The 26,874-nt window shown below is 41.5% G+C and overlaps 1 protein-coding gene across 5 annotated transcripts in view; it reads left to right on the top strand.

The window, feature by feature from the left end:
- The first annotated feature begins 9,690 nt into the window (after positions 1–9,690).
- Positions 9,691–26,874, top strand: part of PPP4R1 (protein phosphatase 4 regulatory subunit 1) — a 61,582-nt gene continuing 44,398 nt past the window's right edge. For 3 of the 5 annotated variants that reach the window (XM_032309378.1, XM_032309377.1, XM_032309383.1), the window contains exons 1-2: positions 10,201–10,304; positions 10,528–10,572. In XM_032309378.1, coding sequence (XP_032165269.1) covers positions 10,298–10,304; positions 10,528–10,572 — 52 coding nt within the window. In that variant the 5' untranslated portion in view covers positions 10,201–10,297. Of the gene's footprint in view, positions 9,727–9,919; positions 9,955–10,200; positions 10,305–10,527; positions 10,573–26,874 lie in introns of those variants that run through there. The other 2 variants (XM_032309379.1, XM_032309381.1) reach the window with 2 other exon arrangements.

Here is a 26,874-nt window from a genome sequence, read left to right as displayed (position 1 = left end):
GACTTCTAACACCCAAGATTAGTTTTGCCTGTTCTTAAATTTTGAACAGATGGAATCATATAGAATGTATTCCTCGCTGTCTGGCTTCTATCAGTTGATGTTACATCTGTGACTCATTCATGTTACAGTATGTGACACTTGCTCATTCATTTCTGTCGCTATGTAGTATTCCATAATACGAATATACTGCAACCTTATCTACCCATTCTGAATGCTGATGGACACTTGAATTTTTCCAGTTTGGGAGTTTTTACAAATAACAGTGTACATAAGGTGTACCTGTCTTTTGGAGTGGGATTGCTGGGTCATAGGTTCTGCATGTGTTTTGCGTTAGAAATTATTGCCAACTATTTTCTAAAGTGATTGAACCAAATGTATGAATTGTATGACAGTTGAGTCACTCTATGTGGTAGACAGATAAAGCTCCCCCTGCAAAAGCGTCCACTGTCCTACTTCCCAGAATCTGTAAACATATTATCTTACACGGCAAAAGGGGCTTTGCAGCTGGGAATAAATTAAGGATCTTGACAGAGAGGGATTACTCTGGATGATATAGTGGGCCCAATGTCATCACATGAGTCCTTAAATGTGGGGGAGAGAGGAAAAGAGTGGGAGGAGATGTGACCATGGAGGGATGGTCATAGAGAGGTAATGTTGCTGGCTCTGAAGACGAAGGAAGAAGGACAAGAACCAAGAAACATGGAGGTCCTTAGAAGCCAGAAAAAGCAGGGAAACGAATTTTTCTACAGATCCTCTAGAAAAGAACGCAGCCCTGTTAAAACATTGATGTAGCCCAGGGAGACTTGTGTCAGACTTCAGACCCACAGAATTGTAAGAGAATACATTTGAGTTGCTTTTAGTCACTGAATTAGTGGTGGTTTGTGGTAGTATCAAGAGAAAACTAATAGACTCCACGTCCCCAACAATATTTGGTATTTCAAGCTTCTTGCTCTTCTGGTGGGTGCATTATAGTATCTCACCATAGTTTTGATTTATATTTCCCTGATGAGAGGTTTATATTAAGCACCTTTTTGTAAGTTTCTCAGCCATGCGGATATGTTCTTTTTTGATGTCTGTATGTATTGCCTGTTTTCCTATTGATTGTCCTTTCCCTATTGATTTGTGTAGTTCTTCGTATATCTTTGTATGTATATCATCTTCCACTTTATAGCATGTGTTTTCCCTCTCCTAATAGTGTCTTTGCCCAACAGAACTTCTGGGATACCTAGTTTATCTTTTTCCCTCATGACTAGTGTTATTGTGTCTAAGAAATCATCCCCTACACCAAGGCAAAGGAGATATTCTTCAAGAAGATCTTTTGAAACTTTATTGTTTTACATTTCATATTTGTATTACAACCCCTCTGGAATTGGTTTTTGTGCATGGAGTGAGGTAGGGTCAAGTTTCTTTTCTTTCTTTCTTTTTTTTCCCCCCTCACATGGCACCCCAGTTGACCCAGCATCAGGGTTCTGTTACAGCTCTACAGTGCTACTTCTGTCCTTCTCTTACTACTCTACATCGGTGCTGCTGTCACAAACCAGGTGATTCACATGTGCGCAGGTCTGTTTCTGGACTCTTTTTTTTTTTTTTTTTTTTTTTAAAGATTTTATTTATTTATTTGACAGAGAGAGATCACAAGTAGGCAGAGAGGCAGGCAGAGAGAGAGGAGGAAGCAGGCTCCCTGCTGAGCAGAGAGCCCGATGCGGGACTCGATCCCAGGACCCTGGGATCATGACCTGAGCCGAAGGCAGCGGCTTAACCCACTGAGCCACCCAGGCGCCCCTGTTTCTGGACTCTTTATTGGTCTATTTGTTTTGTCCATTCCAACACCACATATTCTTTATCTTTGTGGCTTTAGTATAAGTCTGGATGTCCAACAAAGGAAATTCCTCTTCTTTCTTTGTTGTCCTTCAAAATTATTGGCAATTCTTGCCTTGGCCCTTTGCAGTTCCTTAGACATTTCAAATCAGATGGTCAACATGCACACACAAATTTGTGTGTGCACACACAAATTGCTCAGATTTTTAATAGGAATGAGTTGAATCTTATGCAGTTGACATCTTAACAAAATTGAGTTTCCTAATCCATGGTCTTGATGGATTAAGAATTTAATAAATTTCCCTCCATAATGTCTTTCTAGTTTTGTATGTAATGGTCCTGCATATCTTTCATTAAATTCATTTCTAGGATTTGACTTTTTAAACATTATTGTAAATGGTATTATATTTTTAGATCTATGTATAATTATTGAATACTGACATACATAGACCGGACAAACCTTGTGTCCAGTGACTTGGCTAAATTTACTTCTTAACAATTTATTTATGGATTCTTGTATTTTCCACATAAACAATCACACCATTTATGAATAATGACAGCTTTACTTTGGAAGAGGAACATTTGGAACCCCCATACATTACTGGTGAGAATATAAAATGGCATGGCTGCTTTGGACACCAGCTGGCAATTCCTCAAAACACTAAAGATAGAGTTACCATGGGATCCAGCAATCCCAATCCTAGGTATATATCCAGATGAACGGAAAGCATGAATCCACACACAAACTTGCATAGAGATGTTTACAGTGGCATTATTCACAATAGCTAAAAAGTAGAAACAATCTAAAGGTCCATTAACTATTGAGTGAATAAATAAAACATCTATCTGTATAAGAAGGTATTATTCATCCGTACAAAGGAATACTGATAGATGCTACAACATAGATGAAACTTGAAACGTGATGCCGAATGAAAGAAGACAGTCACAAAAGATCATATATCTTATGAATCCATTTATATACAACGTCCAGTACAGGCAAATCCATCCAGAGATAAATTAGTGATTTCCTGGGGACCGAAGTATGTGTGGGTTAGGTAACGGGGAGTGACTGTTAATGGTACGTTTCTTTTGAGGGTGCTGAAATGTTCTCAAACTAGATGGTGCGATGGTAGGACAACTCTGTGAATATTCTGGAAACCACTGAACTCTACACTTTATTTGGGTCACTTTTTTTTTAAAGATTTTATTTATTTATTTGACAGAGATCACAAATAGGCAGAGAGGCAGGCAGAGAAAGGAGGAAAGCAGGCTCCCTGCTGAGCAGAGAGCCTGATGCGGGGCTCAATCTCAGGACCCTGGGATCATGCCCGGAGCCAGAGGCAAAGGCTTTAACCCACTGAGCCACCCAGGTGCCCCTATTTGGGTCACGTTTATAGTATGTGATTTATATCTCGATAAAGCATGTTCAAAAATTTTTATGGAGGACCTTGAAAGCTTAAAAATGGAGGTAAAGGGACAATAATTGTTCTGTAGTATAATGGCTGAACTGGGAGATTTTTGGCATTTCCTATTTTTTCCTTTATACTGTTTTGGAATTTTATACATGTGTTTTTTTTTAAAAAGATTTTATTGATTTATTTTAGAGAGAAAGAGAGAGTGTGTGTGAGCGGAGGGGAGAGAGAATCCTGAGCAGGCTCCACACCCAGCACAGAGCCTGACGTGGGGCTGGATCTCATGACCCCAAGATTGTGACCTGAGCAAAGCCAAGAGCTTGATACACAACAAGATGAGCCCCTTTACATTATTTTTGTAACTGGAAAAATAAAAAAGAGTATATGTCACAAAGAGGTAGAATCTCTCCCTCCTTTTCTCCCCCCAGTAGAGACAATAACAAAAACAAACAAACAGAAACAACAAGAACATAGTTTGAAGGAGCAATGAGTTAGTACCCAAATTCAAGATTGTCTTAACCCGGGATAACTTGGCTTAAACCAGAAGAGTTAAGAGTTAAGAGTTAAGCAGCTAAGGAAGCAAAGGGCGTTTGGTGGAAAGGCTATATATATATATATTTTTTATTATATATAATATTATTATATCAGATTACATCACATTATTTTATCAGTTTATATCACAATATTATATCAGTTTCAGGTGTACCTCACAGGGATTAGACACTTGTACATGCTGCAAACTGATCACCACAGTGAGTCTCATTACTGGGACTAAGGCACATGTTTGGGATTTTCATGGGATTGGTGTGAGCAAAATACAGAAAGACAGTTTTTGTATCCTTGGCCAGAATGAATTAAAAAAGCCTAGTTAGAAAGTTGCTAGGTTTGAAGTGGTTAATACTCTGGTCAGGATGTCATGCGAGAAAAGAGTGAAAAGGTGATCTTGAAGGTTTCAGTGGTTCAGTCAGCAGGGGACAGTGATGGCCTAGTTGGCAAGACCATACACCTAAAAGGACAGAGGCTTTCTCGATGCCAGAGAAATTGGCTGGGAAGTTTTGATGGAAAAGCTGTGGACATGATATACAAATGCTACCAGAATGAGGATTCCAAAAAACAAAAACAAAAACAAAGACAAAAAACAGAAAGAAAGAAAGATAGAAAGATAGAAAGAAAGAAAGAAAGATAGAAAAGGAAAGAATGAGGATTCCAGTGTCTGAATTCCAACTCCCCTATTTGTGATCTGACTTCTGACAAATTACTTAACCTCTTTGAGTTTTGGTTTCCCTTATTCCCTGGGTGGCTCAGTCAGTTAAGCGTCTGCCTTCCCTCAGGTCATGGGTCATGATCCTGGGAGTCCTCGGATCAGTCCCTGTCCTGCTCCCTGCTCAGTGGGGGCCTGCTTCTCCTTCTGCCCCTCCCCCTGCTAACACCTTCCCCCTCTTCTACAACCCTTCTCCCCCTGCTCATGTTCTCTCCCTCTCTTTCTCAAATAAATAAATTTTTTAAAAAGAAAGGGTAATACGGCATTGTTTTAAGGGTTAAATCATGAAGTACATAAAAGCACTCAGCATACTATCTGACACATAGAATTCAAAAATGTTGCCAAATGCACTGTATTACCATTGGAGGAAATGGAGCGGAGGGTACACAGGACATCCCTGTCCATGTTTTGCGACCTCCTGTAAATCTGAAATTATTTCAAAATAAACAGTTTAAAAAACGGATTGGCTCTCTTATGTACGAATCGCATTGTATCACTGTGCTAATTTTTTAATTTTTTTAAATTTTTTTAATCAAATTAAGGCATCAAAGACCAGGAACACAAGCAATTGGTTCCAAAGAGTTACACAGAAGCGAAATTAGAGTGAAAGCAATTTGTTCTGAACCATAGACCCACAGAGCAGTATTACTGTGAAGTGAATAAATCAAGGTATGGTTTATTCGAGGAGTTTATCTGGGTTTCAGTATGTGGTTTACCTATGGTCTTCTCCTGATTCAGCTGGACTCATGCGTCCGGGTTTAGAAGAATAAACATTTTGTCAGCACATCCTCTGTGGGGTAGACTCTTCCAGATTGCTTTGAACCACAGCTAACGTTTTCAGCATTTTAAGAGAGAGGCACAAAGGAAATTAACGCTGCTATTCTAATGTACTCGTTGCTCGCCATTTTCACATTTTAGGATTTACCATAAATTTAAACATTGGGAAGCAAATTGTAGAGGCTGCTCTACCTTGACTGAAATAACTACATTCTCAGGGAAGAATCCCTTGGGCTCTACTAACGTTTTCTACTTATTTTACGGTAGTGGTTCCAACAGGATGCTCTATTCTATTCAGAACAAGCCTGTGCTCAGACTTGCAGTAGCTGCTGACCCTGACTGAGAAGGAGCTTCTGTTCTGCCACATTCCATAGGCAGCCTTCAACTCTTGTAAATAGAGAAAGAAGAGCTTGAATAGGGATGACTCTGATGGGGCTCATTTTATATCATGGCTGACTGCTGACTTCCTCCTCTATTCTTTCTTTTTCAGCATGGTCTGAGAAAATGTATCGTTAGCTGATGTGAGTAAAAAGAGATCCGTTGTCTTTGAAAAACAAAACCAAATTATGAAAGATCTAGGAAAGGCTAAGTTTTCACGTTTTGGAAGGTCACCTTGACACAGAACTTTTTTTTTTTTTTTTTTTTTTTTTTAATTTTTTTTTAAGATTTTATTTATTTATCAGAGGGAGAGAGGGAAAGAGAGCAAGCACAGGCAGACAGAATGGCAGACAGAGGCAGAGGGAGAAGCAGGCTCCCTGCTGAGCAAGGAGCCCGATGTGGGACTCGATCCCAGGACGCTGGGATCATGACCTGAGCCGAAGGCAGCTGCTTAACCAACTGAGCCACCCAGGCATCCCTTGACACAGAACTTTAAAAGAGGCTAGAAAAGGCAAGGGAACAAAGAGATAAGAAAAATTGTACACAAATATTTACCTTCATACAACTTACCAGAATGTATAAAGGAAGCTTTCAATAAGAGATTAATTGGGGCAATTAGAAAAAAAAGAGGAAAATGTTTGGTCTTTTTACTGGGGAATGGCAGTCTATGAGGGACAGCTCATCCACCTGGCTCCCAAAAACACAGAGATGAATAAAAATGAATATTAAACATTTGTTTAAAAAGTACTTTCTCTTATAAGTATTTCTCCATTTTCAGACTGATCCTTTTTTTTTTTTTACTGTTCAAAACAATAACTAATAAATCTACCTGTTATACCTTCTCGGCTTTGGGAATGAACATTTTGAAGAAAACAGTAAACGGTTCAATTATCGATACAAAAATTAATGGGATAGCCTCACGCAATGCCAGGTAGGTTTTTTAAACTGGTAATATTTTCCCCTGATATTTATTGTGTTTGTTTTTGAAGAGCCAAATACACCCATTTCCAAGGCTCCTTGGCAACTAATGGAAGTTTTCACGAGTATTTAAAAGAGTACTTACTCTGAAAAATCCAGGGCTTTGTAGCCACAAACTCAGATAATACTTTTTTAAAGACTTTATTTGTTTATTTGACACAGAGATAGAGAGAGAGAGAGAGACAGTGAGAGAGTGGACACAAGCAGGGAGAGTGGGAGGGGAAGCAGCAGGCTTCCACCAAGCAGGGAGCCCGATGAGAGACTCAATCCCAGTACCCCGGGATCATGACCTCAGCTGAAGGCAAACACTTAATCCACTGAGCCACCCAGGTGCTCCTCAGATAACACTTTTTAAAAAATGGACTTGTGGGGCGCCTGGGTGGCTCAGTGGGTTAAAGCCTCTGCCTTCGGTTCCAGTCATGATCCCGGGGTCCTGGGATCGAGCCCTGTGCATCATCGTGCTCTCTGCTCAGCAGGGAGCCTGCTTCCCTCTCTCTCTCTGCCTGCCTTTCTGCCTACTTGGGATCTCTATCGGTCAAATAAATAAATAAATAATTTTTTTTTTTAAATGGACTTGTAGGGTGCTGGCTAGCTCAGTTGGAGAAACACATGACTCTTGATCTCCAGGTTGTATGTTTGAGCCCCATGTTTGGGCTAGAGATTACTTAAAAAAGAAAAAAAAACCTTTTAAAGAAAATTGATTTGTGACATTCCCTCTATTTTACAGATTTCAGTGGAAAATAGGCTCAGAGTTGACACTTCCTGTTGTGCTCTTACCACCAATAACAGCTTCTGGGACCCACAGGCTACATTATAAGTGAAATTGGGGTAAGGGTATACAGGAAAATAACTGCATTCTTTGTTTAGATACCATTTTTTATAAGGAGGGGATAGAGTGAATTTTGTTAAGTTCCGGTTTAAAAACCATTTATCTTGGGGTGCCCAGGTGGCTCAGTCGGTTGGGCATCTACCTTCAGCTCAGGTCATGATCCCAGGGTACTGGGATCAAGTCCTACATCAGGCTCTCTGCTCTGCAGGGAGCCTGCTTCTCCCTCTCCTTCTGCTGCTCCTCTTGCTTATACTCTCTCTGTGTGTTGAATAAATTAATAAAATCTTTTAAAAAATAAAATAACCATTTATCTTATCTTTATGACAGAAGTGGAGAAAGAAAATCAAATGTAAAACATATGTACTTACGCTGAACTGTGAATAAGGAAATCCTCACCGAAATGTCTAAAAACCACACTGCCTAAAAGGGTCTGTAGTAACATGTAAAGCAGGTAGGATAACAAATGCATAGTTCTTGAAGAAAATGGACAGAATTACACACAGACGTCTCCTTTGCTGCCTTCCCAGACAATAGTGAGATGAAGTTTACTGAGGCCTAGCTACCAAAAGCAGAGTTCCTTCGTCTTTTGGTACCCCAGGTTAGCAATTGGTACATAATCTCTGTTTTCCCATCATCCCTGAGCACTATAATAAACCTGACTTCTGGGTAGATTGCCCAGTTTTCGTTGTCTTTGTATAAGCAGGGCTGAAGTATAGTAGATACTCTGTAGGTTTTGTGTTCTTGCAAAATCACCAGCTTAGTGCCAAGAGCCAAATCCTCTCCCCTCCTCCTTTCTACGCAGAACTGCTAAAAACAGTAGGTGGTCAACAAGACAAATATTCGCAAGCAGGGCAGAACTCTCATGGACTGAATCAACTGAGGCTGGTTTCTCTTAATAGTTTGTGAATTTCCAGCTGTCATTTGAGAATTGGTGTCAGCTGAATTCACAAAAGGGCATTCTGCAAGGGAAAGAAAAAAATAGGCTATGAGTTTGGCCTTTAGTTTTTATTATTCTGTATTTGAGAAAATTAGACACACATCTGGAGTAATAGATTCTACTCTGATTTTTATTTGCTTTTAGAAATCTGTGGTCCACCTTGTCATAGCTGAGGGAAGTTTTTAGAATAGCGATGTGGGACCCATTTTATTACACAGAATTATGAATTTCAGAGAATCGATCTGATCCTTAGTCGGATTCTCAATGGCATTAAATGCCAATACAATGGGATAAGATGCCCACCCCCTTGCGGTCAAAAATCTATGTGAAACTTCTGACTCCCCAAAACTTAACTGTTTATAGCCTACTGTTGACTCGAAGCCTTAACCAATAACCCGGTTAGTTGATCTGTGTCTAATATGTGTATCCTGCATTCTTACAATAATACCTAACTTTTTCTTTTTCCGCTATTTCTAGGCTATGCTGTTTTAGTTTTTTCAAATCGTTGCAAATCTCCCCAAATTTTTCTAATGTATTTGTTTTTAAAAATCTACGTACGGTTCAAACCTGCATAGTTCAAGGATCAGTCGATAGTGTCCTTGGTGAAGACCAAATACAGAAAGGGACAAGCTGATGATTCAGAATTCCCTGTCCTCTTCCTGAAGCCAGACCTGTCAATACGGCGTCAATTAAACAACTGGATGTTTTGTTCTCCACTTCGGGAGATTAACATTTTGGAGGCCTCAGGTGGAGCTGGAATAGATTAGTCTTGGAGGCAGGGCAGTGCGAAATGGAGTCAGAAAACCTGGATTCAGCCTCCGCTTGGCTTTTGGGCTAATCACTTAACACATGTTTAAAAAAAAAAAAAAAAGCGGGAGTAATAAAATTAGTAATAGTGATTTCAGCCGTGCCCATCAGGTGCTCACGAAATTATTTAAACTAAGAAGTAACATGCTGGGTTCCTCATTCTTCATCGATCCCAGGAATCCTGAGCCAGGTGTCAGCCTTCATTTACAAACGGGTTACACACCTAAGTAAACGGCAGAATCGGGATCTGAACCCGGGTCCGCCGGCGCACTTGCCCGAGCATTTCCCACTTTGCCAGCGCACGAAGGGCAGGCCACGGGAGCAATAATCCGTGCCTCGGACTTAGACACGCGCCGGGTGGGAAAGTGGGCTACACTAGGATGACTTTATCACTCAACCGCGGTACAGCCGAGCCCTGGGCTTTGTTACCAGCCACTTCGCGAGGGCCCCCGGCGCGCGGGGAGGCGGCGCTTCCTCCACCCGGAGGGTGGGACCCTCGGCCTCCGCGGGGCCTCGGATCGCCGACGACGTACGTGCAAGCCCTGGGAAGGGGGCGCGGGGGCGGCGAACGGCGAGCCCGCGAAGAAGGGCCGCGGCCGACGAGGCTGTGGGCGAGGCCGGTGACCCAATAAAGCCTGCCGGGCCGCGGGAGGCCCCACCCGGGCCCGGTTCCGGGCACACGCCGCAGGGTCCCGGGCCGGCGGCAGCTCGCGCGCGCCCGTCGCAGCGCTCGGCGTGAGGGCGCCTCCGGCCGAGGGTGTGAGCGCGCGCCGCCGGGCCGGGCCGGGAGCGAGGGAGGCGGGAGGAGGGAGCGCCCGCCGCCCGGGAGCCGCGCGGAGCGGCGGGGCGAGGCGGGGCGAGGCGGGGCGAGGCCCGGGGCTCGCGGCGCCCGCCCGCCCTTCGGCGTCCGGGAGCCGCTCCGCCCGCGGCCCAGGCCCGGGCTCTCGGCCCGCCCCGCGCGTGCCCGCGCGTGCGCGTCCCCGCCGGCCCGTCCCTCCTCCTTGCCGCCCCTCCCGCGCGCGCTCCCCGACTCCCCGGCTCGCGCCGCTCCATGTAGCCCCGGATCCCCGGGAGACCGAGGAGGAGGGGGCGACCACAAGATGGCGGGTACGTGGCCCCCTGTCCTCCGGGCGGCGGCGGCGGCGGCGGCGCCTCCTCCCCGCGTCCGCCCGCCAGCCGCCCGCCGCCGCCGCCGCCGCCGCCCCGACTCGCGGCCGGCGCGGGGTATTGGCGCGGGGAGGCGCCGCGGGGCCGGGAGGGCGGGCGGCGGGGGCGGCGTGCCGGGTCCCGGGGGCGCTGACCGGGCCTTTCTTCTCTCCCCTCGGCGCAGACCTCTCGCTGCTCCAGGAGGACCTGCAGGAGGACGCGGACGGATGTGAGTGCGCCCGCCGCGCTGTCGCGGCTCCGGCGGCCCGCGGGGAGCGGCCGGGAAGGAAGGGCGGGCGGCGGCGGCGGCCTGGGCCCGGCCGGCGGGGACCGGGCTCGGCGAGGCGTGGCCCTGGGCCGGCGGGGGCCGTGAACCGGAGGGAGCTTTGCTCTTCGGGAAGGGCACGGCGCTCCCGGGTCCGCGGGCGGCGAGAGATGCCCTGTCTGACGCCCGAGCTCGGGCCCCGCCGCGTCGCCCACCCTCGCATCACCCCCCGGGTGCCTGTGGGCTCGGGGCCCGCTCGGCGTCTGTTTCGGGAGGAGAGAGTGGCGGGGCTGAAATGTGAAATGGGCATTTGGGGTGTGCTTGTTCCCGGTGGGGGGCCCTTCGCGGACCACCACTCCCCTCCCCGCCTCTCCCCTCAGGAAGAGGCTCCGAGAAGGAAGGTGTGTTTTCTTAGAGTTGCTCGCAAGTATCACTCGGCGGCCAGCTGTAGGGGAGCCTGGTCCCGGTTCCGCCGCCTCGGGTCAGTTACCCGGGCTCTCCCGGTGTGGAGACGACGTACCTGTAAATTTCCCTTTAGCCCGGAGCAGTTTTTAGATTGCCTCGACACCCTCCTGTGATTTGTGGATTACGGGAAGGATAGAAGGTGTGGCCTCATCAGGAGTTACTAGGTTGGGAGAGAGTATTTCTTTAACGCATGTACGTTCGCCAGTCACCCAGACCTCCCTAAATACTACAGTTTCAGCTTTTCTTTGAGAAAGGGAAGTTTTAAGAGAGTCGATCTTTTGTTTAAAAAAGCAAAAAAAAACAAAAACAAAACAAAACAAAAAAACACACACACACACACACACACACAAACTTTGACATTGTGTCCAGAATAGTGTCAGGAAGGAACTGATAATTTAGAAAGGAATTTGTTTATTTCGTGTGTGCTTTTCTAAGCATCAGAAGATAATTTGGAAATGGTTCTGCGTTGAAATGATAACCACGGTAGAATTTGTGGTGTATTTAGGGGAAAGTCTGCCCGATGCTGAGATTTACTGTGGCTAATACTTAGGTAAGTAATTCAGAGATGGTTGCAGTTTGAAATTGCTCTTTTAAATACCGGGTCGTTAATCCTTAGTGTCGTCTAATGTGGTTTTTTCCTTGGCCAAATTAAGCTTAATTTTTAAATTCCTAGATGTTTTGAGTGAAGTAAGGGGGAATTTACTATTCAGAAGGGTTCTCTGAAAAGAGTAATCGTTTTTAAAGCAAATTAACCATATGCAGAATTAACTTTTGCTAACTCGGGCTTGTTTATTAAAAAAAAAAAAATTCTCTTAAAGGGAGCAGTGCTAATGTAGTGAAGGACAGCTTCTACATTTCACCTGATGTCATATGTTGTGCCTGCTAGCAAGTTTGAAAGGTTATTCAAGGCAGCCATTGATTGCTTGCAGAATTAGGATTGGAAAGGTGGCTTTGATTGTTATCTCCAACAGGGGCTTCTCATTCCTGTAATTATGTTCAAGACTTTATAAATAGAAGAAACGTCACTCAGCAGGTGTTTAGGAATGTGTGAAGGAAGGACTTCTGCCTATTCTTTTTTCACCGAGATGCCATGCATGTAGAGCATGACCTGTGGTGTGCGTTTCCTCATTGACCCTAAAGGAGCACAGTCTAGAGGGGAAAGCACACCTGTGAAGAACTCAACAATGGTTTATTCATAAGCCTCAAGACTTCTGTGTACTGAGGATATAGCTCTGCAAAGGATGGCCACAGTCTATGCCCCCTAGTGGTTTACAAGCAGTTTTAGTGTAAGTGTGATAATGAGGATATCAGAGGCAGTGAACCTCAGTAGTTAATAGACAAAACTCCGAAGCCAGATTGTTTTGTTCCAGTTTTGGTATTGTCATTTTGGACAGACTCGTACAGCTTACTTAACCTGGTCCAGATGCTGAAGTTGTCATTTGTCGATAGGCATAATAGGTATTGCCTGTTTAGAGTTGTTTAGAGGCTTCTGTAAATGAACGCACAGAAAGCACTTAGAACAGTACTCGGTAAATAGTACTATTATATGGTGGTGCTTAGGACTGAAGAGGAAGGGAAGCTTAAAGAACAGAAAAGGAAATACTGATGTTGAAAATTACACTACAGAATTAATGTAATTATAGATTCTGCTGATGCTTGCAATTAACTTATTAAAGGTTTAATTTAGGATAAAATAGACATCTGAAGGCATAGTTTATTTGCATATTTATAAATTGGTTGAAGACTTTGTTAGAATAATTGTTTTTTTTTGTTTTGTTTTGTTTTTTTCAGTTGCTATGGTTTCACAGGTATCTTTACCCGGAATATTTAGAAACAAAGGATCTTTGAACATGTGGCCAGTTGAAGGACCACTTGCTGTTTATTGTGAAGGGAGAAAGAATGAGGGGGAAATCTGGCTATGGTGCCTAGGTCAAGGGTGAGAGAGAATGAGAAAGCTTGTCACATCCTGGAGAAGATGGAGGACCAGGAATGTCGGAAAGAATGGATCTTGGGCTACCCCTACAATGGGAACGTTATCATATGAGCCGATTTTCTGTCTCACGCAGTTCTGGTATGGAAGCCTGCTTCCGGAGTAGTTGTGTACCAGTTCCTGCTGCTTCAGCCAAGCTAGGTCTAAATCAGCCCTTGTGATGGGAAGACATCACTTTCTGGCCAAACTCCAGAGTCTTGGTTGTCTTTCCTAAATGCAGAACCTAGACAAAAAGAGAGTAAATATAATAGTACAGGTGATCTGTTGCTATGGAGACTAGGAGAGGACTTGGGTGTGGTCTGGATTTTGAAGTGAGGGGGGCATTGCCAGACCTTTATAAGAATCTTAGGTCTTTTGTTTTGGTTTAAGTCCCAAAGTGTCTGTACAGAGCCCATAGAAAAGTGGGCAGAATGGAGAAAAGGTTGGTCAAAGACTGACTTGGCTCATAGCCTTGAGAAAAAGAAATGAAATCCTAGTATGTGAAAAATGGTGCTTTGTATGTACATAGCAGAAGGTCATAAAGGTAAGTAAATGAAATGACTAGGTACTGTTAAGTTTGTCATAGGTTAAAAGTGGTACTTTCCATACTGTACCATGAAACATACTTTGAATTTCAAAGTGAAAGAAAGCCAGTGACACCCATTTGAATAGGTATCTCAGCAGAGTGACTTCAGAGTACTGGGGAAATCCTGTTTCTTGAATAATGGGAGGCCATGCAAAATTTCAGGTAGACTTTCAAAGAGAGAGATTTTAAATTTCTATTACCAGTTTTCAAGGATGCATTTTAGATTTACATTCCATTTGCTGGATTTCTAAAATAGGTGAGATAGGGCTTATAGTAATCTTCTGTAAGATTGGATGAGTTAGAAGGCTGTTGTATTCTGATAAGTTAGCCGACGTGCAAGGGACTAAATTATTTTCTCAGGAAATGAAACTCCTTAACTACCAGTCAGAATTTTAAGGTAGGCCTCCTGGTTCTAAATATTTATTGGAAATACTTTCTTTTCTTAAATCGCTTAGTTTACAGCATTGAGCAGCAGCCCAAGCCTGTTGTATAGGCAGTTTGTTTGAACCCATGCTTAAAATACCCTTGAGGATTAATCTAGCGTGCTGTATGTGGTTTGATTTAACCGAGAGGTCATTCGGATGAAGCTTGGGTGTAATATAGCTTATTTAGTGTTTATGTTAACTTTTCTTTCAGCTGTAACTAGCGTGACGTCGAAGAGCCTTTGGAGCTATGTTACGTCATATGCCATACCGCAGAATTGTTCATATTCGAAGAAGTTTTGGAAAATTTTTACACTATATTCTTTTTCAGGTTTGAGGGCACTATTGGATTAGAGTGAATTAAGGATGGATCCGGGACTAACTGGGTATATTTGCTCGGACTATACTTCTTTCAAAGAGTCTCTGGGCCCTCGGACTACTTTTGAAAACTAGTTTTGATAAGATTCTTAATGTCCTTGCCAGCTAAGGGAAGTAAGGAGGAAAAAATTAGGGCTGTGTGTAGTAGCAGCCGGGGAATCAATTAAAAAGCTGTAGGAAGGTGCCCTTGAAAGCCATAATATTTAGAACTGTTGTTAAATGGGGATTTGGAAGAGTGAGTCATGAGACTTGATAGCATATTTTGATTGCTACCAACAAGACTACACAGGAAAAGTCTTTATTTAGAGATAATATAATTAATATCCTAGAAAAGCATGTTTAAAATTGGTTTTAGTGGTACCCCCATGTATATAGAATCAGTTAATGATGTGTTGGGTAACAATTCTCTGCAGAATTTTTTTTTCTTTTTTTTCTTTTTTTCTTTTTCTTTTCTTTCTTTTTTTTTTTTTTTTTGTTTTGTTTTGTTTTTTGTTTTTTGTCTTAAGATAAAAGGAGAAAACCTTTTTTGTAAATATGCACAGCTGCCTGGACTTGTATCTGCATGACTTGGGGGAAAGATGAACAGCCCTTGCTGGGTAAAGTTGATTAGTTTGCCACATTTGATCACTGGTTTATTATTTCTGGTACTTTTGCCTCAGTTCCTCATCCCATCAATACAAAGAACTTATATTTTAAACTATTCACTCCTCTGTTCGCCTTTTATTTTGCTTTGAGATTTGTCTCTCCTGATGGCAAAGAATTTTTGCCATCAGCTACATGATGGAGTGGGCTGAATTAAAGTGTTACTTTGCTTCTGCCTTCAGCTCAGGTCATGGTCTCAGGGTCCTGGGATTGAGCCCCACATCGGGCTCTCTGCTCATCAGGGAACCTGCTTCCTCCCTCTCTCTCTGCCTGCCTCTCTGCCTCCTTGTGATCTCTCTGTCAAATAAATAAATAGAATCTTTAGAAAAAAAAATGTTACTTTGCATTTAACTTGGATCTGAAAATAAACCTAATTAAATGTTTTGGGGGAGGAGTGGTGGCACATCTGTGGGGTTTGGGCTAAGGTTAAGAGGTTAAAAGGCCTATATTCCCTCTAAGTTCTGAAGCAGGCACTTCTGCACTGATCTTTCAGCTGGCAGGTCACCTAAGGTCCCCCTTCTCCAGATCCATCCTTCGATCCTCCTGACTGTTCAGTTAAGTGTTCTTAGCTCTTTACCCTCCTAGACTTGGTAGCAGACTTGTTCTCTGGCCTACTTGGTGTCAAGTTGGTGTTTGAGCATTTATCATGCTGTAATTCTGGAACACATCTCAGTGTAGTTCCTTTTTTAAGATTTTATTTATTTAGTTGAGAGTGTGCGTGCACAAGTGGGCAGAGAGGGAGACGGAGAAGCAGACTCACTGCTCAGCGGGGAGCCCCACGTGGGGCCTAGATCCTGGGATCATGACTTGAGTGAGCCAGTCAGTTGCCCCAATCTCAGTCTAATTCTGTGCAGAGGAAAGAGCACTTGGTTTTGTAAACATTAGGCCTGCATTCAGATTCTGCCCATTGCTGTTTATTCACTTATTATCTTGAGTAGATAACTTCTTGAGCAGAAAAACTTCTTTTTTCTCAGCTCTTCTCTGTCCTCAAAACTTTGATGGACACTTGGAATGATTCCAGTTTTGGGCTGTTAGAAATAAAGCTCTGGTGAGCATTCATGTACAAGTCTTTGTGTGGACACATATGGTCTTTCTCTTGGGTATGTATCTAGGAGTAGAATGGCTGTCTCCCTTTTTAAGGAACTGCCAAACTGTTTTCCAAAGTGGTTGTACCATTTTACACTCCCACCCGTGGTGTGTAAGAGTTCCCGGTGCTCCATACCCTTGCCAGCGTTTGGTGTGGGCAGTCTTCATTCTAGCTGTCCTCTTAAGTATGTATAGTGGTTTGGGTTGTTTTGGTTTTTTTGGTTTTTTGTAGTTTGAATTTGTATTTCCTTAATGACTAATAATGCTCATATTTTCCTGTGCTCATTTGCCATCTATATGTCTTTGATGAAGTGCCTGTTCAAATCTTTTGCTCATTCTTTCATTGGGTATTTGTTCTCTTACTAAATTTTGGGAGTTCTTTATATATTCCAGGCACAAGTTCTTTCTCAGGTATGTGATTTGCAAATACTATCTTCTGTGTATAACTTCTCTTCTTTTTAGCAGTGTCTTTAGAGGAGTAGAAGTTTTGAATTTTGAGGTTCAGTTTATTATTTTTTCACAAATGCCCTTTATCAGGTTGAGAAACTTCCCTGAGTTTACTGAGAGCTTTTTTGAAATTAGGAGTGGATGTTGGATTTTGTCACATTCTTTTTCTACAAATACGTTTTTCTTTATTTTTTTAAAATACGAATTACATTGATTTTTTTTAACTGAATGCCATTTAATTTTTTGAATGGGAAATTTCATTCAGATAAGATGACAGCAGATGAGTCATCATATCCCTCCTTACCCTCAACTTTCATTTACCCACCTCTAACATCTGGGCTTTTGGGGGGGGAGTAGAGAGGAGGCAGCCAGAGTACTTTAGTGACATCCCAGATGTTATTTTATTTTAACTATAAATATTTCACAAGGCATATACCTGAAATATGTGTAATCTGTGAGTGGAAGGGTATCTAAGATCCAGTAAATAATGTAACTAAGGTATAGTAAATAATGAAAGTTTGAATAATTTAATTAAATTCTTTTCTTTTTCTTTTCTTTTCTTTTCTTTCTTTCTTTCTTTTTTTTTTTTTTTTTAAGATTTATTTACTTCAGAGGGCATGCGTGGAGGGGAGGGGCAGAGGGAGAAAAGAGAATCTCAAGCAGGCTCCACATCCATAATAGGGCTGGACAGGGGGCTGCATCTCAGAACCCTGAGATCATGACCTGAGCCGAAATCAAGTCAGACTCTGAACTAACTAGGCCACCCAGACACCCTAAATGATTGTTCTTTAGACATTGGCCTTGTTGGTACTACTGCAATAAAGCATATTTGAATAATTATTAAATTTACTTTCATATTGATCACCGGTTTAAGAGAAGCAATATCTTCTTTATTTTTATCATGCTAAGCACATTTTGCCCTTGTGGGCTAGCCTTTATGGAAGCAAAAGAATACTGGTGAACTAAAGTTGAGTTTTCTATTTTAAATTGGTTTGCCGGGGGGTTGGGAGGTTGCATGAGCCTGCTGGTGGGTGTTAAGAAGGGCAGGTATTGCATGGAGCACTAGGTGTGGTGTATAAACAATGAATTTTGGAACACTGAAAAGAAAATAAAAATTGTTTGCCAATATCATCTAGAATCACATAAACTTCTAAAATTGTGAGCTGTGCTGTACCTCTAGTGAGCCAGTGATCCCAGAATTACTGAAATCAAGAGCTAGAGGGCAGATTATATAATTGTTCTTTAAGCAGAAGAAAGTAATAAGCCCAAGGTCTCCCAGATAAGGGTGGCAAGGTGGCTAGAATACAATTCAGATCTTGAAGGTGTTGATGTCCTTTTCCTAGAGCTCATCTAACATAGCTCTTTAGTTGAAAAAGAGAGGTGGGAGAAATTTCTGGATTTCATTTTTTTAATTACCATTTATTATCATACTGTGTGTTGGGCAATGTGCTATAATCTTACAGTACTCCCCATGAGGTCTGTGGTAAGCGCAAAGTTTTACAAAAGTGGTATCAGATGAGGCTTATCTGATGGTTAAATAATTTGCTCAGTCCCCTAACTTGAAAGTGTTAGGTTAATGAACCTCTGTGACACAGTCTTTCTTACTTTATTACCTTTGACTACTGTGTTCTTCCTGCCTTCCAATTTGACTTCCCTTAATTTATCACTTACTTAGGTCATTAACCTCGTAAAGGTTCTGAAGGACACAAAGGTACTAACATGCTCTAAGTATTTGGTAGGTAAAATCATTTTTGTCCTGAGTTGCTCCTATTTGTCATGGAAAAGTTAGGAGCAAAATACACACTTTCCCTTTGTGTTTAAACACTCATGTACAGGGGAGACAGTCATTGCAGTAAAAGTGGCATGGGATCTGATATATCTGATCATCACATCAAGTGATCATTCTAAAATCTGAATTTATATTTAAACTAACTATACTGTTTTAAATTTATAGTCAGAAAGACTTGATAAAAATCATTTTTACATTTAGTTATTAACTTAGTGTTTGCTAGAAATAACTTCAAAACTTGGAATAAAATCAAGACTCCACTTAATGTAGTATTAGAGATTGGTGGTAATTTGGACCTGGATTAGCTCTAATTTTATATTTGGATTACCTATGGAGAAAAGGATTACTTACCAACTTAGTAGGGTTAATAGGACTATGAGGAAAATGTTTACTCACTGAAGGGAAAAAACAACACATCTATAATGTATAGGAAATCCACACTTGCAAGGGCTTTAGTGTGCTGCATATTCCTCTGGCAAATACTGTTTAGGAAGCGTGATCTTGGTAACTGATTTGACAGAAGGTAAACACACTGATGCCTCTTCTATTTATATGTAGACTTTAGGGAAATGTTTTTAGAATATTCACATAGAATGAACTTTAGGAAATTATTCTTGCTTAACTTCAATTAGAAGATTAAACATGCTATAGGATGCCTTTATATGTCCCAGTAAAGATCATTTCTGAGGATTTAGTGAACTTTTAATATTTTATATTTAAAGGAAGGCTATCTGGTGAACATTGTCACAAAGTGTAAATTGAAACAACATACCTGTTGCTTGATGTTATACAGTCCTTCAGATCTGTTGTTTCTCTTAATCATTTTTTTCCCCAAGCAATGCCTTAATTACATTTCTGCTACATTCCTAGACCAGGGATTGGAAAGTCAGTGAAGGAACAGGCTGTAAATATTTTAGGTTTTTGGGCCACGCTGTCTCTGTTGCAGCTACTCAGGTCTGCCTGCGTAGGATGAAAACAGCCCCAGACAGTACAGAAATGAATAAGGATAGCTGCCTGCTCCATGCACAGATCAGACTGGGGCCAGTTTCACCTGCTGGCGGTGATTTGCTACCCTTGCACTGTACTGTTCAGTCCAAGGTCTGTAACATTTTTACTCTTTACCTATAATAGTACCCATCACACCGTAGACCTTCAGCACATACTTACTAAGGTGAGTCGTGGTTTTTCTGGCTAAGCTAAATACGGTCATAAAACCTTAATTGTAGTCAAATAGTGAAGTAATTTATTTTCAGAGTAAATGTGAAAAATTGATTTAATTGAATTGAAAATTTTTAGACCCACAGAGAAGTTGCACAGGTGTTCTAGTTAATTCCCAAAATTCTTCACCTACCTCCAACTAGTGTTAACATTTTGCCAGACAGCTCTATTTTTTCTATACATTACACACACACACACACAATGTAATATATACATTGTTCTTAATCTTCTTCGTTTTTTTAAAGATTTTATTTATTTATTTGACAGATCACAAGCAGGCAGAGAGACGGGCAGAGAGAGAGGAGGAAGCAGGCTCCCCGCTGAGCAGAGAGCCCGATGTGGGGCTCAATCTCAGGACCCTGGGATCATGACCCAATCCAAAGGCAGAGGCTCAATGCACTGAGCCACCCAGGCGCCCCTTCTTTGCATCTTTTAAGAATAAGTTTAGAAATCAGACCCTTTAGCCTGGATCTCCTAAGAGCAAGGCCATTCTCTCATAATCAGCTATCAGATTCACAAAATGTAACATTGATACAATTCAAATGTGTAAGAAGTAGTCATTTTCAAATTTCACCAGTTGTTTGATAATGTTTTTTATGGCAACCATTTTACCAATCCAGCTCCAGCATTGCATTTAGTTGTAATGCCTCTTTGAAAGCCTTTAGCTTTCATGATACTGATATTTTTGAAGAATCTGGTTTTATATAGTTTCCTCATGATTAGACTAAGGTTTTGCACTTTTTTTTTTCTTTGGGCTTTTCTTTCTTTCTTTCTTTCTTTCTTTCTTTTTTTTTAAACAGGAATACTATGTAAGCAGTTCTGTAATTTTTCTCAGTGCTTCATCTCAAGAGGCACCTGATGTCAGTTGTCCATTATTGGTGGTGGTAATTTTAACCACATGATTAAGGTAATGTCTGCAAGATTTCTCCACCTAAAGATTCTGTTCTTTCCTTTAATAATTAGTAAGGGGAATAGTTGGACACTGAGGAAATACCTCATTCCCAAACAGACTTCTACCCATTAGTATTAGAATGTGTCTGTGATTCTTACTTGAATCCATTTACATTTCCTGTTCGGCAGTCTGCTTTACTGAAGAGCATCCCCTTCCTCCCTATTCATTTGTTGGCTTATTTATTAAAATACCATCTTAAAGCCCATATCTTAAGGTAAGACTTTTATAAAATTGATTAAATCTCCAAGGTACATCTTGTTTTCATTTTCTAAAAAGAATGTAAAGAATTGGGAGACAAAATTTGGGAAATTTTATTGTGGTCTAAGTAGTATCAAGGGAAGAAAAATGGGAGGAGGGAGGACGCATTGTCTGTTTTTTGTGGGTTTCTTTTTTCCCCCTATTTTAGAGGCTATTATTAGAGACTATATGGTGAATGAAAGGATGCTGTGTCGTGATCAAGCTTGGTGAAAGTCAGGTTCCAGAAATTAACCATTCTCTTTGGTGTGGTACCTCTCAGAGGCATTAATATGCTAATGAGCTTGTCACTATCTTAGCAGAGGATGAAGTACTCTAGTTCCCTCAAGTATCGCTGTGGGCTACCTTTCACTAACATGTTAATTAAGTGCATTATTCAGGAGAAGCATTAGACTTTTTTTTTTAAGGTAATAAAAGAATGAACAGGACAGTCTATGCCTTCAGGGAATTTATCTTTGTTGGAACTGGGGACAGGCAAAAGAAAATGAAAGAAGGAAAAACAGCTCAAACACTGTGATTGCTGGCAGAATAAAAGCTAGGGCACCCAGACTGGGAGATTCAAAGGAGGAAGAGATCTTAATTAGAAGAGGAGGGGTGCTTGGGTAGCTAAGTTGGTTAAGCAACTGCCTTTGGCTGGCATCATGTTCCTGAAGCCCCAGGATCCCGGAGTTTCAGGATGGAGTCCTGCATCAGGCTCCGGGCTCAGTGGGGGGTCTGCTTTGGCTCTGACCCTCTCCCCTTTCATGCTCGCTCGCTCGCTCTCAAATAAATAAAATCTTAAGAAAAAGGAAACTGAATGGTGTTTGTAAATAGGTAAGTTTAAACTGAGATGAGGGTAAAAGGGCAGAAGTGGGACAGATGTAATAAGGACATAGGACAGGAGGGTTGTGGGAATTGTGACTGGAAATGGGCTCCAGTCTGGTGGTGCAAAAGAGGGAAAGATGCTGTGCCAGATCACGGAGTCCCTTGAATTACAGCATGACAAAGTGAGTCCCTTAACCCTGGCTGTCTGGGAGTTTTGGGGTCGGGGAGGGAGGGGGGAGGAAGGGCAGGGAGTGTATTGAACAGAGTAGAGCTTTAGGAAGATAGAAGTGGCTGTGATGTGTAAACTGGGGTAGAATGAGGGGAGACGAAGTCGGTGATGGAGGGTAGTGGTCTTCAAAGTTACTCACTGTATACGTCCTAAAATAGTTTCGAAAACACTGTTTCATGCATTTTTAAGTTTATAGCTATTTTTAAAAACAAAACTTATAAATGTAACTGTTACAAAGTTTAAAAAAATCTACATAGGGGCGCCTGGGTGGCTCAGTGGGTTAAAGCCTCTGCCTTCGGCTCAGGTCATGATCCCAGTACGCCTCGGGCTCTCTGCTCGGCAGGGAGCCTGCTTCCTCTTCTCTCTGTCTGCCTGCCTCTCTGCCTACTTGTGATCTCTGTCTGTCAAATAAATAAATAAAATCTTTAAAAAAAAAAATCTACATAGCATAGCACTTTGATGACTTTTGTCATCCATTTTCAAGAATAAACTTTTAAGTTGTGAATGTTAGCCTGTTCTTTTTATCTTGATATCTTTCCATTTCCTACACAATTTTACTGAGTAGGTATCTCAACAGAATGGATGGGGCTTTTTTAAAAGATTTTTTTTTAAGTTTTGTTTGTTTGTTTGTTTTTGTTTTTGAGAGAGAGCATGAGCGTGGGGAGGGACAGAGGGAGACCTAGAGGGAGAAGCCGATTCCCCTGCTCAGTGGGGAGCCTGAAGCATGAGCCAAAGTCACTTAACCAACTGGGCCATCCAGGTCCCCTGCGTAGGGCTTTTTAAAAAGTGATGTATGGGTTGCCTGGGTGGCTCAGATATTAAGCATCTGCCTTAGGCTCAGGTCATGATCTTAGGGTCCTGGGATGCTGTTCTGCATCAGGCTCCCTGCCTGGTGGGAAGCCTGCCTCTCCCACTCCCCCTTGTTGTGTTCCCTCTCTTGCTGTCTTTCCCTCTCTCTGTCAAATAAAATCGTAAAAAATAAAAATAAGTCACGTGTGTATTCATGATGAATATAGTTTGCCAGAATGAGACAATACTTAGCATCCATTTCTACCTTTTATTTTAAGACCTGTGCGCACTGAGAAGTTTTGTTGATACAGATAAGTTGATGGAAATGGTTTTGTTAGCAGCACTAATTTCCTTGAATTTCTTCGAGCTTATATGCTAAAATTTTTAAAGACATGTTTTTAATGAGCTATCAGTCTTTTCAGTTTTTTGAAAGCAAAGAATTAAAACATATCTGACTTGTAAATGTCTTTGTTACAGTCTTTAGAGAGTTGATCTCTTAACAATTCCAGTAGTATCTCCGTGGCTCTGTTTGACAGTGGAGGTTTTTCCAGCCTTGGGGCAGTGTAACATGGTGGAGCTGAGAGAGATGTCTTTACTTGTCCTGTGGAGGCTGGAGATTGTAAAAGGGAAAACCTTAGGATCCAAACTCCTAGACACATTTTTGCAATGAGTACTGGAAGTTGGGGGTCTAAGATATCCCTTCAAGTCATCCATCTGATTTATTCCCAGGATAATCTTTGTGTCCCTCATGGGCTTCAGGTGCCCTGGTTTGCTCTCAGCAAAAGACATTAGAACCTCTGAATGAGGGTGTTGGGAACTGAGAGGTGGGAATACAGAATATTTTATAAAAGTCATCCCCCCTAAAAGTAGAATTTATAGTTCTTAGCAACTGATTAAATGATGGGGGCCAGAAAGGTATATTAAAAAGGAAACTGTATGGGCATCTGGGTGGCTCGGTGGGTTAAAGCCTCTGCCTTCAGCTCAGGTCGTGATCCCAGGGTCCTGGGATGGAGCCCCATATCAGGCTCTCTGCTCAGCATGGAGCCTGCTTCCCTCCCCCACCCCTGCCACCTGCCACCTGCCTCTCTGCCTACTTGTGATCTGTGTCTGTCAAATAAATAAATAAAATCTTAAAGTCTACAGTTACTTTTTTTTAAAAAATGTTTGAGAACTCAAGATCACAGGATTAAGCCCTTAAAGAAGAGCTGATTTTTATAAGATCTGTTTGGACAGTTTAATTTTTAGAACAAATGTGACATTGAGGTGGAGATTCTATGATGTACCTGCAAATATGGATCTGGCATCAGGGCAGGAGACTTTTGGAGGTTATTGCATTATAGGTGATTATAGAAGCCATGCGTTTTCAAGGTGGAGGGAGAGGAGGGTGTGTGTGTGTAAAATGTGAGGACAAAAGTAGAAGGAAACTGCCTACATAAAACGATGAGAAAAAAATAAGACTAGTCCAGAAAGGTTGAAAAATACTCAGGATGGTGTACTTCCAGAGAACCCAAGAAAAGAGAATTTAAGAGGAGGGCATTGGGATAGTGAAAATCAGCTTTGTCAAGTGCTGTAGAGAAGTAGCACAATTGATCTAAGAAGGGCCCTCTAGTTTTGGCAAATTACTGCTGATCCTTAAGATGAGAATCCCAAGAGTGAAGGAGAAATAGGCCAGATTGCTTGTCTTGAGGAGGAGGTGAAGGCTGTGCAGGGAACTACCTCTTCAAGAAATTTGATGAAAAATCATTTTAGAGAATAGCAAGCTTAAGTTCTGGATTGAGTGTGTCAGGAAAAAAATCCAAGTACTCAGAATTGACCTTAATGACCTTTATATTGCTCATAGAGTATAGTGTACAGGACTTATCTTCCCTCCACCATTGTAATGTTACTGTTTCCGTAGTAGTTGAGTCTTCATTGAGGTGGTTGGTGTTTAAAGGCAGTGTTGTTGGGAAAATATACCTTGCAACAGCAGTAGCATGAGAAGCACTTGTGTATCTTCTCGTGCTTTTAAACATATCTGTGGTCAAGAGTAGAACAGTGGTCAGGAGTGCTACTCAGACTGTTCTTCCTTGCTTTTGTTCTGGCTGCCTGCACTCTTTGCCCCTGACTTAGTGCTGCAGAGTTCATCAGATACCTTTATGACGGTAAAGTAGGAACAGGGTTGATTTTTTGAGGGTAGTTCTGGGAACTTAGGGATTTGGCATATCTTCTGAGAATTTAAGGTTTAAGAATAGTAGATTCAGAATTCTTACTGAAAGAGCATGAAATTAGCATGAATTTGTAGTATGTCTGAGCACTGTTAACAAGGAATAGAAAAGGGACTTATGGTGATGCAGGTAGAACCAGGATTGTCTCCACTGAATTAGAATGTTGTACTCTTAAAGGGGACTAAGGCTCCTATATACTTCTTTCCTCCTCTTCTTAAGGGTGTCCGATAATCGGGAGAGGAGTAATGTGATACCTGGGGTTCTCTTAGAATGCTGTATAAAGGCAAAAGGTCTTTGGCTTGGAAAAGAAGGCTTCTTGCTTAACTTCTAAAAAAAAATGTGGTTTTAATTAATAATTGAGAATTTTAATAAAGTGTTAGCGTAGCACAGTTGAATAGGCATATTTTCTGCCCAGAATTGTCGCCCAAAAGAGGTAACAACTGTTGAATTTAACTAAGTTGTTGCTTAGCATCCCTGTGCCATTAATTACAGGGTGGCAGTGTGACTTCTCTAGCCAGGTAAGAGGATATTGCAAGATGTAATAATGTTACTTTTTTAAAATTAGAAGGCTAGGTTGATTTTGGTTGGCCACATTCTCCTACTCTTCTGTCTCCCTTCTTTGGGAACCCTGTGTCCAGCCTTGTGCTACAGTCCTTGGGCAGTTTGCCAGACATGGCATGGTTTGCCTTTACTCCCTCCCCATCCTTAGATCTCTCTGCTGGGAATGCCCTCTTCCTGCCCTCTGTCCTGCTTGGCAACTCCAGTGTATCTTCCAAGAACTGCCTGATTTTTTGAAGTCTTGTTCTCAGCAGGGCAAATTTAGACCTACAACAACTAAAAGCATATAATAGTTAACAACATACTGTGTATATTCTTATACTGTCTGTCTGTCTTAGTATATATGTGTACACATATCTGGACATACATACTTACATGCATGTACTTTGTCTAGTGTTTATATCTGTGTTCCTTATTGAGTGCTTGGCACTCCGAGTATATGGGCTGCCCTACTTACTGGTTGAAATGGATGAAAACATTTAAAAATAAATGGAAACCACATTGAGATTCTCTGTATCTAGAAACAGACCTAAATGCACAGGGGAGGAAACATTTACTCATTTGCCTGACTCCATGTTAGAGACTTTATAGATGTTATCTTAGAATGCGTGTCTTAAAAGTCTTTCCCTTTATTTTATAGATGAGGAAGCAGACCCAAATTAATTAGGTATGTGTGTTACGTTCATATAATTCATGAGTAGCAAAACATGAGATTTGAACCCAGATCTGTCTTACTTTGAAGAGCCTCTATCCTTTTCACACCACTGTTCGCTGTCACTATGTAGAGGTTAAATTAATCATTTTGAAACTTCCACATGGGTTGAACTTTAAACTTTTACATTTTCCTTAAATTTAAAATAGCTAAAAATTGGGCCATTGCTTTCTGCTCCTTTGGATATCCTTTGGTTCTGGAGCAAGGAGCTGAGAATAGGTAGAGGATACATCCTGAACTGTAAGGATATTTTCTCTTTTCCACTATATGACCTCTTAGCTTATTACAAAGGGAAGTATTCTGTTTTATATGTTAACAAAGAGAAGTGTCATTTTTCTGTTGTTACATTCTCATCATTTTTTTCTTGATCTCTTAGTGTGTATTGTAACACATTTGGTTCTTATAATTTGGGAGTAGAAGGATCTGTTGAGTCTAATTTATGTTTTGGGTCTTTGTCATATGATGCCTTAAATATAAGGCTTCAGTTTGTCCTCTGGGGTTCTATTCCTATTAGGAATTCTCTTCTATTAGGGTTCTGTTAGAATTCACTAAAACCCACAAGTTTTCATTGAAAGATTAAAGAGTGCACTTACGATGACGAGCACTAAGTAACGTATAGAATTATTGAATCAATTATATTGTGCACCTGAAATTAATATAACACTGTATGTTAACTCTACTGGAATTAAAGTAAATACTTAAGTAAGTAAAAAAAATTTTTTTAAAAGATGTCATATATGGGGGGAGAGGGGTTGGGAGAA

Source organism: Mustela erminea, chromosome 13, assembly GCF_009829155.1.
Source record: "Mustela erminea isolate mMusErm1 chromosome 13, mMusErm1.Pri, whole genome shotgun sequence".
Lineage (NCBI taxonomy): Eukaryota > Metazoa > Chordata > Mammalia > Carnivora > Mustelidae > Mustela > Mustela erminea.
This window is presented reverse-complemented; position numbering and strand designations above follow the sequence as displayed.